Source organism: Epinephelus lanceolatus, chromosome 21 (assembly GCF_041903045.1).
Source record: "Epinephelus lanceolatus isolate andai-2023 chromosome 21, ASM4190304v1, whole genome shotgun sequence".
Lineage (NCBI taxonomy): Eukaryota > Metazoa > Chordata > Actinopteri > Perciformes > Serranidae > Epinephelus > Epinephelus lanceolatus.
The window spans coordinates 2,227,307-2,244,875 of NC_135754.1; the positions used below are offsets into that span (position 1 = coordinate 2,227,307).

At 40.0% G+C, this 17,569-nt stretch overlaps 1 protein-coding gene across 12 annotated transcripts in view; it reads right to left on the minus strand.

The window, feature by feature from the left end:
- Nucleotides 1–17,569, minus strand: part of rbfox3a (RNA binding fox-1 homolog 3a) — a 1,467,330-nt gene that overhangs the window by 138,547 nt on the left and 1,311,214 nt on the right. For 11 of the 12 annotated variants that reach the window (XM_078163425.1, XM_033611789.2, XM_033611787.2 and 8 more), the window contains 3 exons: nt 9,937–10,029; nt 4,227–4,287; nt 315–368 (listed from right to left, as the gene is read on the minus strand). In XM_078163425.1, coding sequence (XP_078019551.1) covers nt 315–368; nt 4,227–4,287; nt 9,937–10,029 — 208 coding nt within the window. The remainder of the gene's footprint in view (nt 1–314; nt 369–4,226; nt 4,288–9,936; nt 10,030–17,569) is intronic. The other variant, XM_078163424.1, reaches the window with a different exon arrangement.

Genomic DNA, 17,569 nt, shown 5'->3' on the forward strand with positions numbered 1-17,569 from the left:
AGATCTGATGTGTCCTAAGTAGGCGCAAGTGACGCGTTGTAGTGTGGTTGGGTGAAACGTTTGACCCCTCACACACACACACACACACACACACACCTGGTAACATTTACATCTGTAAGCTGTGTCAAGATTGGTCTGATTCACAAGGTGGATGCTCACGCCTCTTACACAACACATGGAGGGAAGACAAAGGGTGGGGTGTGAGGATAAAAACAGATGAGTGGATATAGACTTAGCAGTAGAAATAAGGACTCTGCTTTATAGCTGGTTTTCTTCATGCATTCTTCTCTTTTCAGAACTGTGTGATTCTTTACCTGCATAAAATTCAGGGCCATATACTGCTCCAACCACTGGATTCAGCTTCCAGCCTGCACAGGAGAAACACACACACACACACACACACACACACAGGGTATATGTTAGCACTGCTGCATGAACTTGTATCTTTTCTACAGATTTGCGATACTATTAATTCCTCTCTTTTAAAATAAAAGATATCAGAATATCAGCCTTAACTGCTATATTTGTCCATCCAACAGGGCATCATACATAATGTCTTCAACATGTTGCATCAAAATGCTACATGCACTGCACTGTTTACAGAGCTTTGCAACAAGATCTTAAAAACAAAGATTTAGAGAATAAAAGAAAGTGGGAAATTGAACTGAACATACTAATTAGTGAAAATGAATGGGATGAAACGTGTTTGTCTGGTCATAAATTAACAAATAGCCCAAATTGGAGGGAATTTGACTGGAATATTAAAAACAGATACTTCAGAACTCCAATTATAACAGCAAAATATGGCGTTTCATCAGCACTATGCTGGAGGGGTTGTGACCACCAAGGGGACCTCTCACATATAATGTGGGCCTGTCCAAAATTGCAGGAGTACTGGGACGATGTTAAAAGGATAATAGAGCAAATTTTGGATATAAAAATAAAACTTGACCCAAAGTTATTTATTTTGGGCATCCCTGCAGGACTCCAAATGGGGAAAAAGAAAACATATTTACTGAGGACCCTGCTTTTAATAGCCAAAAAAACTATTACGGTATTATGGTTGCAGCCACAACCCCCCAACATAAAACAATGGCAACAAAAGGTGAATGAGGTATATATTATGGAAAAGATTACAGCTAAAATTCAGCTGAAAACTGACTTTTTTATGGAATTATGGTCACCTTGGATGTCAATGCAGAGCTCAAGATTTTTATTAATTTGATGGCATTTGCCACCAAAACTCTGTTCACTGCCAATAATAGGAATGAAAAGAAGGAAAAGGATGGAAGAGAAAAGAGAAAAAAATATTTATATAATATGTGGTGTTGAACCATGTCGTTTTTGTGTTGCTTCTTTTCTTTTTTTTTTCTCTGTTTTTCTTTCTTGCACAACTAAACGAAGTGCTATGCTACTAATTTAAAATTTTATGGCAGTAATGCTATCAGTGTAAAATATTACTTTTGAGCCCTGTAACTAAAGTAAGGTAAGGAGGGGAAGGAAGAGAGGGAAAGAAAAGGAAAAAAGGAAGAGAAGAAGGAAGAAAAAAAAAAGAAATTGTACGAAAAACATAAAATGGTTATATCTTTGTTGCTTGCACACTTACTGTATATTTAGTTGTTGTTGTTGTTTTTTTTTTTCTCTTTTCGCCTTTTGTTTGTGTGTTTGTTTGTTTTTTAGTACTGGGTATTTGATTTATTGTATCGTTGTTGTTTTTTTCTTTACTTAAATTCATACAAAGTTAAAGAGAAATGCGAAATGCTTATTTGTGAAAAGATGAAGGTATGAATTGCACAGCATAAATACAAAGTTAAAAAAAAATGCTACATGCAAAGGCATCTCTTTGAAAAACCAAAACCTTTGCTGCCTAGTAGTTACAGTATATCCAACACTGTCTAATAGAAATACATGAAATCGACCTGACTTCGTAACAACGCATTACATGAAATGTGTTAAAACTATGTAAACTGTATTACGAACAGTCACAGTTTCAAACACATGGTTAATGTAGTTTAAACTGTGAAATGGTTGCAGTGTGGTTAGGTTTATGGAAAGGAAAACACTTGGTTAGGTTTACAGAACAAAAAAAAAAAATGCGTGGTACATAATGTACTTTGAGTACCTTTGGTTTCACACGGGACACAAACATCAGTGTCCTGGTTGAAAGTCCATGTTTGTTTGACCCACCCTATGTGTACTTTACAATTAAAGAAATATATCACTGCTTGAAATTTTTTTTACCCAACACATTCTCACTTCGACCTTGGCACATATCCATGTTTAGTCATGGACTTTTCACGTCAACATATGACATGCAAGGTACTCTAGGTGTGTTGGTTGTTGACGTTCTGGTAGGCTGTCAACAGCACAGTTTGCATCCAGTCTCTTTCAAAATAAACGCACTACATTGGCACAACATGGTGATTGACATTTTTTTTACTTCAACAACAAATGTACGTGGTTGGGTTTTGCCAACAAAAGTACGTGATTGAGTTTAGGAAGAACGAACAGGGTTTGGTTTTACAATCTTACGGGAACTGAACACCTGCCTCCAGGGTGAAAGTTTAGTGGTTGCTGGACCCATCTAGCACCTCTCCCGCCTGCCCTACTTGGATTTCTGCCTGGACTTTCATTGTCGTGTCCTTACCCTCCGAGCAGAGGATGAGATCAAGTGCCATATACAGAGATAGTAAATGGTTGTTATTGCCATGTTATGCCAATGTTATTGTTTATAAAGCGCTGCCAACACATGTTATACGTCACGCTAGAGGCTGACACTGTTGTGATAGAAGCCATGGCCATCACACCTTTTTTGATTCCGCAAATGCAGGCATGCTGTTTAAAATCACACACTGGAGCGGCATGATGTCGCCATTGTTAAGTTTTGTGTAAAACTGCGAAGACGCAGTAAAGAAGGGACTTCGCCATCTCTGTGCAAAAAGGGCTAATGATGAGAGGTGGTCTCCTTAATCTTAAAATATTGTTTCAGTGCATATTCTCCTGTTTGGCGGTATATCTTGTAAAATTAAAAACCAACTGCAGACCCTTGTTCTTCCTCTTCTATTTATCCTACACATTCGTACAAATGTGGTCATAAGAAATACTGATTGATGTTCTCTGTAGTTCTTCTTGTCTTTTTTTATTTAATTGAATTTTTGATGTTTGGCAACAGCTTGCTCAACTGCTGAAGCCAGAACTGAGGAAGATGGTTAGAGAGAGAGAGATGAGCTGGGAGGAAATACGAGTGTGAGTGTGTGTGTGTGTGTGTGTGTGTGTGTGTGTGTGTGTGTGCTTGGGGCCTGATGACAGTGATGAATGGAAAACCCTTCAGGGCTCATTCTCTCTCTCTCTGCACCCTCAAACAAGATGGAGGTGTGCGTCTCTGTGTGTGTGTATGTGTGTGTGTGTGTGTGTGTGTGTGTGTGTGTGTGTGTGTGTGTGTGTGTGTGTGCGCGCGCGCACATGTGTGTGTAAGAGAGGGGTGCTGACATGTCTGGCCATTTAATTCCTCCCCTTGTTCATCCATCCTCTCTCTCCCTCTTTGCTTCTCTTGCTTTGCACTGTCTCTGCCGTTCACTCCCTCTCTCCCTCCTCCACTCTTTCATTCTATTCACATGAATGATAGTCTGCAAGAGAGATGGAGTAGAGAAACACACCCTAATGGCCCTTCTCTCCAACTTTAGGTGTGACTCCTCACTCTTTTTTATTGGCTCCATACATTTAGAACATCCCCATCCCCTCCTTTTTGATATCCCCCCTCCATCTCCAACCATGCTCTTTTCTCCGCTGCTCTTTTCCTTTTATCCCTACTGAGTAAGAAAATATTTCACTTTGCTATTTGCACAATATTTCAAACCAAATCGACCGCCTCTTCGACAAATATTGATTTTGTTAATCAAATGTGAACAACTCATTTTGTATGAGGGTAGAATCTGCTGCCTGGCTTTTGGTTTCTTTTCCACTCCCAGTCTAAGCTGAGTGGGTAGAATTGGATCAGAATGATTTACTCCTGCTATAAAACCATAAGATCTGTTGCTCTGTAATGTAGCCAGCTCTGATACTGGCAGTGGAATGGAATAATGGGCAATACAAATAGAGAGTGGAGAAAACAGAGGAAACTAAGAGTAGGAGAATAAGACATGAGAGAGGGAAAAATTAAAGGAAAGCAGCAATTAAAAGGTGCACAAAGGAGCTTGCAAGACATGGAAAACAGGCTGAAGTCTTACCGTTTGTATAAGGGTTTGCCAACTTTTTGTTGGTCATTACTCTGGCTGTGGCATTGTTTACCTATCAACAGACAAACAGCGGTTAGTGTGAGAGCAGATACACAAAAACACACATAAACAAGAAAGAACTTTGGATAATCCACCTCACAACCACTCTCCATGCCATGCTTATATTTTATCACTCAAGCAAGTGAGAGTACATGCAACAAGTCACAGGTGTGATGTTGAAATACATTCAGCAACATCAGAGAAAATGAATGAGGGAAAATTCAAACTTTTAAAAATGAAAACACACAGACATTACAGTTTGTAAAACTGTAATGTCTGTGTGTTTTCATGATTTTGATTTAAAATCTAAAAAAATAAAGCTTTTAAAAGCTTTTTGGAGGTGCTTTTGTGTCACAATGTATTTTCTATCCAAATAGTTACAGAAATTGTCCTACATCTATTCCGTTTGCTCTGATGCACACCAACAACAATGTTTCTTCTACCTCCCAACTCGCCTTATGCATTATACTCAAGGTATCAGGTGTCAGTTTCTGCTTGTGACATGTACTGTGTCTTTTTAAAATAAACTTCTGTGTTTACAGGAAATGTAGGTTTCTGCACTAAGATTACTTTAAGTTCAGGCAACAAATCTACTTGGTTAGGTTTGGAAAAAAAGGGGTTAAAATAATTTGTAATAGGGACGCATGATAATATTACCACTTCATCAGTATCGGGCAATATTGGCTTTGAAATTAATTATTAGAATCGGTCAACATGGTTTTGATTATTTTGCTCAATGAATGAATATTCATACATATTATTATGTATTTCATATCTCCATCTGTTATTAGGCCATCGCAGTAAGACTATGCATGCATAATATGATGTTAATTACACTACAGAATAGACTTGATGATCACTAATATAAGGTGGGGAAAAAAACAGATATATCAATAGCAGTATCTGTTATCAGCTAAACACATTGTTATATATCGGCATATCAGATATTGTGCATAAAATTCAATATGGTGCATTCCTGATTTGTAATGTTACTTCAGTTATGAACATATCTTCATTAGTATGCCACATAAGTCACATGACTAACTACATTTTGAAGGGAAAAAAAAAGAAGTAATAAAATAATGTTGACTTTTAGTTTCACAGGGGACACAAACAGCAGTCTCTTGGGTGAAAGTCCTATGTTAGTTAACCGAGTCCAATCTCCAGCCTACACGGACTGTTTAATTCTTTATACTACAATAGTTGCTAGCAAACCAAGTGTCTATTATTGCTGTAGATGGGTTTCAGTGGAGTTCGGTCAAAGCTTGGTGCGTCTCAACAACACTTTCTCATCCCAACTTGTCAAATACCACTGCTTTTGCAGTAGGCCTAAATGTCAAAGATGCACTAGGTTCCCTCCTTCATCAGTTTTCGACTTTCAGGGATGGTGTGTTAATTTACACTTGTTAATTGCATTGTTTGTTGTAAAAATAAACTTCCATTTTCACAGAAAATGTACAGTTTCTACTCAATACATGCATACAATTTAAAAAAAAACAAACTTAAAAAAAAACAAACTTACAATGTAGATAAAACACTTTGTTTTTAGGTTTACTTCCTTAAATTTAGGCAACAAAAGTCCATGGTTAGATTTAGAAAATAACGTCATGGTTCAGCTTAAAATAAGTGCACCTGTTACTAATGTAATGTCACTAGTGTAGCACGCTAGCACACTATGTTTAATAACTCCATTGACTTTTGGGCCTCTAGTTTCCCGGCGCGGCACAAAGTGGCGCAGGGTGGCGAACCCCATGCAGAGCTAGTTTCGAGCAGCGCAACCCAAGGCGCGCTCAGTTTGGTAGTTTGGCAGACCGAGGTGCGCTGAGATGGGTGTGGCGGCGCAGCAGGGGGAGGTGTCAACAGATCCAGCTTGGTGCAGTGACAGTTTCATGCCAAAAGGCTTCGCCAAAGGCACACTAAAAGCTTGCCAGCTGAAACCAGGCGCCTGTCAGCGCAGGCGGAGCGCAGCCGGTGTAAGTGGAAGTTTGGTTGACCGGCGGACAGTGCGCACACGTCACCAAAACCTCACAGACAGGTTTCCAGAATGTCAGGCACATTAACAATGCAATAAATAGCCACAAAAAACACTATTCAATGCAACTATCTGCAATCAGCACATAAATGTATCTCTATATCTACTGTCCTGTCACATCTGATGTCAGATCAAAGGGGATTGGCACCGTTTGGCACGCGTAATGGAAACCCAACCTGATTTGTTTAACACAGCTGCAAACTAATTAGTTCACATTCCTCTCAGCCAACCACAAACAGCCACAGCATCAGACAGGCAGTATATATTCAGCAACTGTCATCTTAGAAAAGTCAAAAGAAAAGAAACAGAGTGAGACTGCGAGAGAGAAAGAGAGAGCGCGCGCGCACGAGAGAAACGCAACATTGATTTACAATTGTGGTGACCTCCTCCCAGGCTACCTTTGCATCATCAGCCCGTGGAGGTCTGCTCGCAGTTCCGTATATTTGGACACTGCGAGCTTGGACCTCCCGGACCAAAGCATCAGTTTCCTCCTGGGAGAAGTTTGGCCGTCTGGCACTGCTGCTCTCTTCTGCCATGGCGAATTGAGTAAACTCTCATTACGCCTTCGCGCGGCGCATTAAGGGCGAGGAGAGGGGCTCATTTGATTGGTGTGATGTGAATCGGCTGTGTAAAACCCACTCCACGCCTTCTCTCCTCCCTCTTTCCGACTTGCGCAGGTAGGAGGGACGGAGGTGGGAAAGAGGAGTAGCTGCGCCAGCGCGCACGGTGTGTAAAATTGCAAAATCCGCCTGGCCACACCCAGTTGGCGAAGCGCAGGTGTGCTGCGCTTCCGCCTCGCCCGGTCTGCGAAACTAGAGGCCTTGGTTTCACACGGGAAACAAAGTGAGCTTACAGGTGAAAGGTCAGAGGTTTTTTTTAACCCACCCACCTCCCATTCCACTGACGTTATGCAGACGTTCTCACTCTTTATACTACAGTTTTTGCCCCCTGTGTCAGAAACAGCCACTGCCCGTCAATCATACTCCTGCAAAGGGTGACTCTGTGTATGGGTATCTGACACTGAGGTTCACTGAAAAAGCGGCAGTATTTGATGTGTTGGGAATAAGAACGGGCTGGTCTCGTACAGAGGCTAAAGAGTGCCAGTGACCAAGCTGATGTATTTGACGCCCTGGAAATGAGAACAGGCTGCTGTCACCGCTGGTAATTCTCTCACTGTTCAGCATCGTACTGCACGTGACTCTCCTGCTTTCTCAGTGAGTCTGATTTAGGCAATTTGCAAGTGAAAAGATGTATGGGGTGAAATTTTGTGTTGCCATATGTATTCCATGTACAGCCACTGTTACCTTGTTTTGAATGCTATGTCTCCTGCTGCTGACTTATTAAGATGGCAAATGAGCTGATTAATAAGCGGTACACGTAAATCTTGGGTCACACTTTATTTTACAGGTGTATTATTTGCTAATAATTTCTCAACAGGGGCTTACAGCTCATTTTTACCTGACCTCCTGGCAAGCTGTATTGCATGCAGTTCGGTCTCCTAAAAATCACATTTATATACCACACATTTGGCAACAGCAAATATGTTTGGGGGAAATGTAATGCCATCCAGATTATATTTGCTTTTAACATAACGAGTCATTTGCCAAGTCATTAAAATGTCCTTATGTCAGTATTTCATTTGTTTTCCAACAGTATTTGCTCTTGCAGGACAAGATCTGCTCACTGGGACAAAAGCATCACTACATTTTTTATCGTCCTTTTTAGGCACTCAAAGCCTTTGGTTAAGGTTAAGAAAGATGATGGGAAATTTCAAAAGTGACTTGAGGAATGAAGCATGTTTTACTTTATCATGTATCCAAAACCACAACCTCTCCTTAATTAAAACTAAAGTGCTTTTGCTGTCTAATCCAACCACATGCAGAACCGCTGCTCTCTGGTGTCAAAGTCTTGTTTTTTGTTCAGCCACGATCCACCAACTCTTCACCCAAAAAAACCCAAAAACAAACAAAAGAAGAAAAAAAAACTTTACTGGGGAGCATTATGCAGTCCCTCCGGGATTTCATGGGCTGTTTTAGTGATTGTTGCGGCCTGAAATACCTGATTCAGCTTTTCTATAAAATTGTGGTGCATGTTGCCATGTTTATAGACATTTTTTGAAATAAAATTGTGGGGTCAAATGACAATGGACAAAATAATTGTGATATTGTCCCAGATTGTGTGCTTATTATAATTATGAGTATTCAGGGTTTCCTACAGAATTAGAATCTGTGTTTGTTGGGTTGGTATTGGTGGCACCTGTTGCCATAACAAGGATCAAGGACAACAAGGACCTTTTTCGTGAGATGCTCTCCTCTTGCTCTTTCTGTCTGGTTAGCATGAGCTAACACAGCACAATGTGATTTCATCCCTACTCTTCATATTTTGCTACTTTGGCAGAAACCCCGCAGCAGTGGTTATCATCTAACACAGTGTCGTAACATCTATACCAAAACTGATTATACAGGCAGTGTTTTTGTTTCCTAAAAACTTTAACAGGAAAACATAGAATTATTAATTAGTATTAGTTTTAGTATTAGTATTAGTAGGGATGCATGATATTGGATTTTTTTTTTCAATATCCGATATGCCAATATATAACATGTCATTTGGATGATAACCAATACAGATATCAATGTATCCACTTTTTTTCCCCATCAAACTTTAGTGATCATCAAGTCTCTTCTGTAGTGGAATCATATTATCATATCCTATCATATTAAACATACATACTCTTATCGTGATGGCCCACCAGCAGATGGAGACATGATGTACAATTCTTCTCAATGTATGTAATATTCATTCATTGGCAAAATAAGAAAAAGCATGTTGGCTGATTCTGATAGTTCATTTTAAAACCAATATTGGCTGATACTGATGACATGTTGATAATATTGTGCATCACCTAAGTAAGTAGCAGTAGCAGCAGTAGTAGTAGTAGAGACAGGGTTGCTGCATGTGAGATTACTGAATGTGAATAGTTGTTAAGGTAAAATACAAGTCTTGTGACGCAGTCAAAAATATCAACATGTGAAACAGCCTCAAGATTTCTCTGTTAGATGAACCCTGGTGAGTTAAAAAGAAAACTGGGGACAGGAAAAGAGTAAGCAGACAGATGGAAAGATGGGTGAGATTTGACTCCACGCAAGAGGATGGTCACATCAAAATGGAACACCAACTGCTATGTTTTGAGGGCAACAAGTCTGAACAATGTGTAAGACACACTGGCATTTGATCGTCACTTGGAAGGAGTTCATTTTTACCAGGGGAGTTTTTACCTCACATCACAACCACTGTCATCTCATGCACACACCACAGATACAAACACACATGACACACTCCATCATGAGCAAAGTGGAATCTACCATTTGTGTCAAAAAACACTGCCACGCAATTACACACCACTGAGTAAGTCTGTCATTCTCTTTGTCACACACACTTACGGATCAGGGTTCGGCATGCAGCGTTCAAGGTGCAGCAGGCAGGTGGGAGAGAGGGAATGGACGGAGTAAGAGAGGGGAGGGAGTATTGCAGGAAACATCAGGCAGGCAGAGAAAGGACAGAGAGAGTCGGGGAAAAAGTAAAAAGGGGGGGGGGAGCAAGAGGTAAGAAGACACAAGAAAAGGAAGGCACCTCTATTTTGCGTCCCTCTACGATTGTACCATTTAGTTTCTCTCGTGCACGGTCAGCATCTGCACTCGTTTCAAATGTTACAAACCCAAAGCCCTGCAGTGGCCAGGAGGTGGGGTTGAAAATCAAGCGACAAAAGGAGGGAAGTCCCGAAATTAAATTATGAAACAAACGGGGAAAAGAAGAGAAGAAGAAAAGACACAAAGCACAGATGAGAGAGCTGCAGGTCAGGAGGAGGTCTACATCCAGAAGCAGAAGCCAGAGACATGTCAGGCTGATTAGACAAACATGGGAAACAGAGCAGGACTTACAGTAAGTAAAGTTGGAAACACAGGACATCAAACCACAGACGGGAGCCCTGATTATACTTTAATTACCATCTCATCATTGTGGTGTGTGTGCGTGTGTGTGTGCTTCTATTCTCTGTTCCTATTACCATCCTGGACTCTGCTGCACATGCATTTACAGAAACAACTGGCCCTAATTGAATTAGCAGATTGAATGAAAGCCTCCACACACAGAATGGAGTTTGGGATGTGTGTGTGTGTGTGTGTGTGTGTGTGTGTGTGTGTGTGTGTGTGTGTGTGTGTGTATGTTTGCTGTAGGATACAGTTGCTCTGCTGGTTTGCAGAGGCCCTGTGGGAGAGCAGATAAGTGCCATACAATTACAATCTCCATGGCATCAGTCATCCGTGACTTTCTGAGCCCCAGGACGCAGCTCGCTCATGAGACCTTGTCTTTGTGTTAGGCTGGGCCTGGAGATGCAGCTCACTCAAACAGCCCATATGCGCTAAAACATGCCTCCAAACCCTAAACTGCAAAGCCTCATCTATCTATGTCAATGAGCTTAAAGCAGGCAGAGAGTGAGGGCTGAAGAATCATCTCTGCTCTCACTGATTACTGCCTGTGTGAAGGGCTCTGTGTTAAAAACCTGAACAATGTTATTAAACTTACTGTGGTGTAAATAAGGAATTCTAACTTTATAAACTTGCGAAGAGATACGACAGAACCATGGACACCTGTTTAATCACATTTAGTCCAATTTACACGAGATTTCCCTGGCTTACTGTACTTGTAGAGCCTACTAACATCAGTCCTTCAAACCAAACATTTCTGTTGTTGAAACGTGTGTTTTATTTTTGTTGCTCCAATCAGTTCTATCAGTTTCTATGACTATGTACTTATCAGGTTAATTGCTAAGATGTCAGAACACAGCAACATCAATAGAAATAGATCCAAGGGGTCAAGAAACACAAGGAATTACATAATCACCTTTAAGGTTTGCTTTGGTTTAGGGTAACCCAACTGCTAGAAAAAAATGTTTGTATTGTAGGGGTGGCTGTAGCTCAGATGTAGAGTGAATCGTTCACTGGGGGTGTTTTAGTTCTGACGTCTGGAATTGAAAGTGATAACCTAACAGTCTTTCCACAGAATCCCTCTCTATCAGATCATTATTTAATAACTTTTGATTTCTTTTTACTCGATTACACGCCACTCAGCAACAGTTACTATACTGGATGTTTATCAGATAGTGCTGTTGCAAAATTTAAGGCAAAGATTCCATCGACGTTGAATTTCTAGTTTTCCCGTACTTTAACCTCTCCCAAATTGATCATCTTGTCGATAGCGCTGCAGGCTCGCTGCGAACAACACTCGACTCTGTAGCACCTCTTAAAAAGAAGTTAACAAAGCAAAGAAAGTTAGCTCCTTGGTACAACTCTCAAACCCGAAAATTAGACAAATATTGCGAAAATTTGAAAGGAATTAGCGATTAACCAAACTGGAAGAATCTCATTTAGTCTGGGAATAAAGTCTCAAAACGAATAAGAGGGGCCTCCGCAATGCCAAAGCAAACTATTACTCAGCATTAATAGAAGAAAATAAGAACAACCCCAGGTTTCTTTTCAGCACTGTAGCCAGGCTGACTGAGAGTCACAGCTTTATTGAGCCTTGTATTCCTTTAGCCCTTAGCAGTAATGATTTTATGAGCTTTTTTAATGACAAAATTCTAACTACTAGAGACAAAATTCATGACCTCCTGCCCTGAAACAGAACCAATCTGCCTTCAAACACAGCTGTAAGACCTAATATATATTTAGTTAGCTTCTACACGGTTTCTCTACAACAATTAACCGCAATGATTTCTTCATCTAAATCATCGTGTCTCTTAGACCCCATCCCAACTAGGCTATTTAAGGAAGTCTTACCTTTAGATAACACTCACATATTAGACATGTCCTTTAAGGTAGCTGTAATTAAACCTCTTCTAAAAAAGCCCACCCTGGATCCAGAGGTGTTAGCCAACTATAGACCAATATCTAATCTTCCCTTTCTTTCAAAGATCCTTGATAATAATTTATTTGAGGAATTTCAGTCAGGATTTAGAGTGCATCATAGCACTGAGACAGCACTAGTTAAAATTACAAATGATCTTCTGATTGTTTCAGACAAAGAACTCGTCTCTGTACTTGTTTTATTAGATCTTAGTGCGGCATTTGACACAATTGACCATCAAATTCTGCTACAGAGACTGGAACATTTAATTGGCCTAAAAGGTTCTGCACTAAGCTGGTTTAAATCTTATTTATCTGATCGTTTTCAGTTCAATCATGTTTATGATGAATCATCTCTGCGTACTAAAGTTTGTTTTGGAGTTCCACAAGGTTCTGTGCTCGGACCAATCCTATTCACTCTATATATGCTTCCCTTAGGTAGCTTAGGTAACATCATTAGAAATCACTCTGTAAATTTCCATTGTTATGTAGATGATACACAATTGTATTTATCTGTAAAGCCAGAAAAAAATGATAAATTAACTAAACTTCAAAAATGCCTTAAAGACATAAAAACCTGGATGAGCACCAATTTCCTTATGTTAAATTCAGACAAAACTGAAGTTATTATTCTTGGCCCCAAACAACCCAATCCAAACAGATTCTTTATCTGATGATATAGTTTCTCTGGATGGCATTGCTCTGGCCTCTAGCACTACTGTAAGAAACCTCGGAGTAACATTTGATCAAGATTTGTCTTTTAATTCCCATTTAAAACAAACCTCACGGACTGCGTTTTTTTCATCTGTGTAATATTGCGAACATTAGTCCTGTCCTGACCCGAAAAGATGCAGAAAAATTGGTCCACGCTTTTGTTACCTCTGGGCTGGATTACTGTAATTCCCTATTATCAGGTAGCTCTAATAAGTCTTTAAAAACTCTATAGCTAATTCAGAACGCAGCGGCACGTGTACTAACAGGAACTAAGAAACAAGATCATATTTCTCCTGTTTTAGCTTCTCTGCACTGGCTCCCTGTAAAATCCAGAATTTAATTAAAAATCCTACTCTTAACTTACAAAGCTTTAAATGGTCAGGCTCCATCATATCTTAGAGAGCTCATAGTGCCATATTATCCCACCAGAACACTGCACTCTGAGAACGCAGGGTTACTCGTGGTCCCTAAAGTCACCAAAAGTAGATCAGGCCTTCAGCTATCAGGCTCCTCTCCTGTGGAATCATCTTCCTATTGTGGTCCAGGAGGCAGACACCATCTCCACAAAGACTAGACTCAACACTTTCCTTTTTGATAAAGCTTATAGTTAGGGCTGGCTCAGGCTAGTGGCTAGTTAGGCTGACTTAGGCCTAGTCTGCCGGGGGACCTCCTTTAATACACAGAGCACCTTCTCTCCTTCTCTCTCTCTCTCTCTCTCCTTTGCTAACACTAATGTCCTGTTACTGCATCTCGCTAACTCGGCTGTACTGCATGTCACTAAGTCGGCTTCTTCTCCGGAGCCTTTGTGCTCCACTGTCTCGCAGATTAACTTATATCGCAGCTGTGCCTGGATAGTGTGACGTGTGTGGTTGTGCTGCTGCCGTGGTCCTGCCTGATGCCTCCTGCTGCTGTTATCATTAGTCATACTTCTACTGTTATTATATGCATATGATTATTGGCACATATGTATACTATCGTATATTAATATATACTTTCAACATATTGTACCACAATAGCCGTAATTAGAATTATAATAATATTACTTTAATTAATGTTGTTGTAAGCTAATGTCATTACTGTCTGTCCTGCATCTCTCTCCGTCTCTGTCTCTCCTTCTGTCTCACTGTGTCATAGGGATTACTGTTAATTTACCATGTTGATCTGTTCTGTACGACATCTATTGCACGTCTGTCCGTCCTGGAAGAGGGATCCCTCCTCAGTTGCTCTTCTTGACGTTTCTACCATTTTTTTTCCCCGTTATAGTGTTTTTTTGGGGAGTTTTTCCTTATCCGCTGCGAGGGTCCTAAGGACAGAGGGATGTTGTATGTTGTAAAGCCCTCTGAGGCAAATTGTGATTTGTGATACTGGGCTTTATAAATAAAACTGATTGACTGATATATCGATTTAATGATCAATGATCCAATCACATCGATGCAAAGTGAAAAAATTAATCCATATTTTCATCTTTAGGATACGCTTTTTTTTTGAAAGTCTGTGTCACTGTCAAACAGCAGTTGGCAGATGGCAAGCAGCCAAGAGAAAGATAATGAGGATATTGTTATTTACTTGGGAATAAGTTAATAATTGGCAAACTTTCTGGGGAAAACCTGGTCTTATTAGGAGAGACGGCATTCACCCCACTTTGGATGGAGCTGCTCTCATTTCTAGGAACCTGGCAAATTTTATTAGTAATTTAAATCCCTGACAACCCAGAGTTGAGACCAGGACAGAGAGTTGCAGTCCTAAACGCCTCTCTGAGCTTCTAGTTCAGTTACCCAGCCATAGTTTTCATAGTTTTATACAAACGGTGTCTGTCCCCCGACCACCTAAATTATTTAAATCTAAAATTAAACAAAGAGGAGTTGTGCATAACAACCTCATAAAAATTAAAACCTCTTCTGTGACAGAAAGACAAAACAGGAGAATTAAATGCGGACTGTTAAATATCAGGTCTCTATCGTCTAAAGCAGTGTTAGTAAACGAATTAATATCAGATAATCATATTGATTTACTCAGTCTCACTGAAACCTGGCTGTGTCAAGATGAATATGTTAGTCTAAATGAGTCCACTCCTCCCAGTCATAATAATACCCACATTCCTCGAGGCAGCGGCCGAGGAGGGGGAGTTGCAGCCATTTTTAACTCTAGTCTGTTAATCAGCCCTAAACCTAAACTAGATTATAATTCATTTGAAAGCCTCGTTCTTAGTGTTTTACATCCGACCTGGAAAACCTCGCAGCCACTTTTATTTGTTATAGTGTACCGTGCTCCTGGCCCGTATTCTGAATTTGTATCTGAATTCTCAGAGTTTTTATCCAGTTTAGTTCTTAAATCAGATAAAGTTATTATTGTAGGCGATTTTAACATTCATGTCGACGTTGATAATGACTCCCTGGCTACCGCGTTTATCTCATTAATAGACTCCATTGGCTTCAGTCAGGGTGTACATGAACCCACTCATTGTTTTAACCATACCCTCGATCTAGTTCTGACGTATGGAATTGAAATTGATAACCTAAAAGTCTTTCCACAGAATCCCTTGCTATCAGATCATTATCTGATTACTTTTGATTTCTTTTTACTCGATTACACGCCACTTAGCAACAGTTACTATACTAGATGTTTATCAGATAGTGCTGTCACAAAATTTAAGGAAAAGATTACTTCGTCGTTAAATTCAAGACCAATACCTTCAGTAACAGAGGTTTCCCGTGCCGACTTTAACCTCTCCCAAATTGATCATTTTGTTGATAGCGCCGTAGGCTCGCTGCGAACAACGCTCGACTCTGTAGCTCCTCTTAAAAAGAAGTTAACAAAGCAAAGAAAGTTTGCTCCTTGGTATAACTCTCAAACCCGTAGGTTAAAACAAATATCGTGAAAATTTGAAAGGAATTGGCGATTAACCAAACTGGAAGAATCTCGTTTAATCTGGACAGACAGTCTCAAAACTTATAAGAGGGGCCTCCGCAATGCCAGAGCAAACTATTACTCAGCATTAATAGAAGAAAACAAGAACAACCCCAGGTTTCTTTTCAGCACTGTAGCCAGGCTGACTGAGAGTCAAAGCTCTATTGAGCCTTGTATTCCTTTAGCCCTTAGCAGTAATGATTTTATGAGCTTTTTTAATGACAAAATTCTAACTATTAGAGGCAAAATTCATGACCTCCTGCCCTCGGATGGTAGGCCTACCTATCTAACCTCAAACACAGCTGTAGAATCTAATATATATTTAGATTGCTTCTCCCCAATTTCTCTTCAAGAATTGACCGCAGTGATTTCTTCATCTAAATCATCAACGTGTCTCTTAGACCCCATCCCAACTAGGCTACTTAAGGAGGTCTTTCCTTTAGTTAACACTCATATATTAGATATGATCAATATATCCCTATTAACAGGCTATGTACCACAGTCTTTTAAGGTAGCTGTAATTAAACCTCTCCTAAAAAAGCCCACCCTGGATCCAGAGGTGTTAGCCAACTATAGACCAATATCTAATCTTCCCTTTATGTCAAAGATCCTTGAGAAAGTAGTCGCAGACCAGCTGTGTGATTTTCTCCAGGATAATAATTTATTTGAGGAATTTCAGTCAGGATTTAGAGTGCATCATAGCACTGAGACAGCTCTAGTTAAAATTACAAATGACCTTCTGATTGCTTCAGACAAAGGACTCGTCTCTGTTCTTGTTTTATTAGATCTTAGTGCGGCGTTTGACACAATTGACCATCAAATTCTACTGCAGAGACTGGATCACTTAATTGGCCTAAAAGGTTCAGCACTCTGCTGGTTTAAATCTTATTTATCTGATCGTTTTCAATTTGTTGACGTTCGTAATGAATCATCCTTACGTACCAAAGTTTGTTTTGGAGTTCCGCAAGGTTCTGTGCTCGGACCAATCCTATTTACTCTATATATGCTTCCTTTAGGTAACATCATTAGAAATCACTCTATAAACTTCCATTGTTATGCGGATGATACACAGTTGTATTTATCGATGAAGCCAGAAGAAAGTAATCAATTAACTAAACTCCATAACTGCCTTAAAGACATAAAAAATTGGATGAGCACCAATTTCCTGATGTTAAATTCAGACAAAACTGAAGTTATTGTTCTTGGCCCCAAACAACTCAGAGACTCTTTATCTGATGACATAGTTTCTCTAGATGGCATTGCTCTGGCCTCTAGCACTACCGTAAGAAACCTCGGAGTAATATTTGATCAAGATTTGTCTTTTAATTCTCATTTAAAGCAAACCTCACGGACTGCATTTTTTCATCTGCGTAATTTTTGCGAAAACTAGGCCTATCCTGACCCGAAAAGATGCAGAAAAATTGGTCCACGCTTTTGTTACCTCAAGGCTGGATTACTGTAACTCTCTATTATCAGGTAGCTCTAGTAAGTCCTTAAAAACTCTCCAGCTAATTCAGAATGCAGCAGCACGTGTACTAACAGGAACTAAGAAACGAGATCATATTTCTCCTGTTTTAGCTTCTCTGCACTGGCTCCCTGTAAAATCCAGAATTGAATTTAAAATCCTACTGTTAACTTATAAAGCTCTAAATGGTCAAGCTCCGTCATATCTTAGAGAGCTCATAGTGCCATATTATCCCACCAGAACACTGCGCTCTGAGAACGCAGGGTTACTCGTGGTC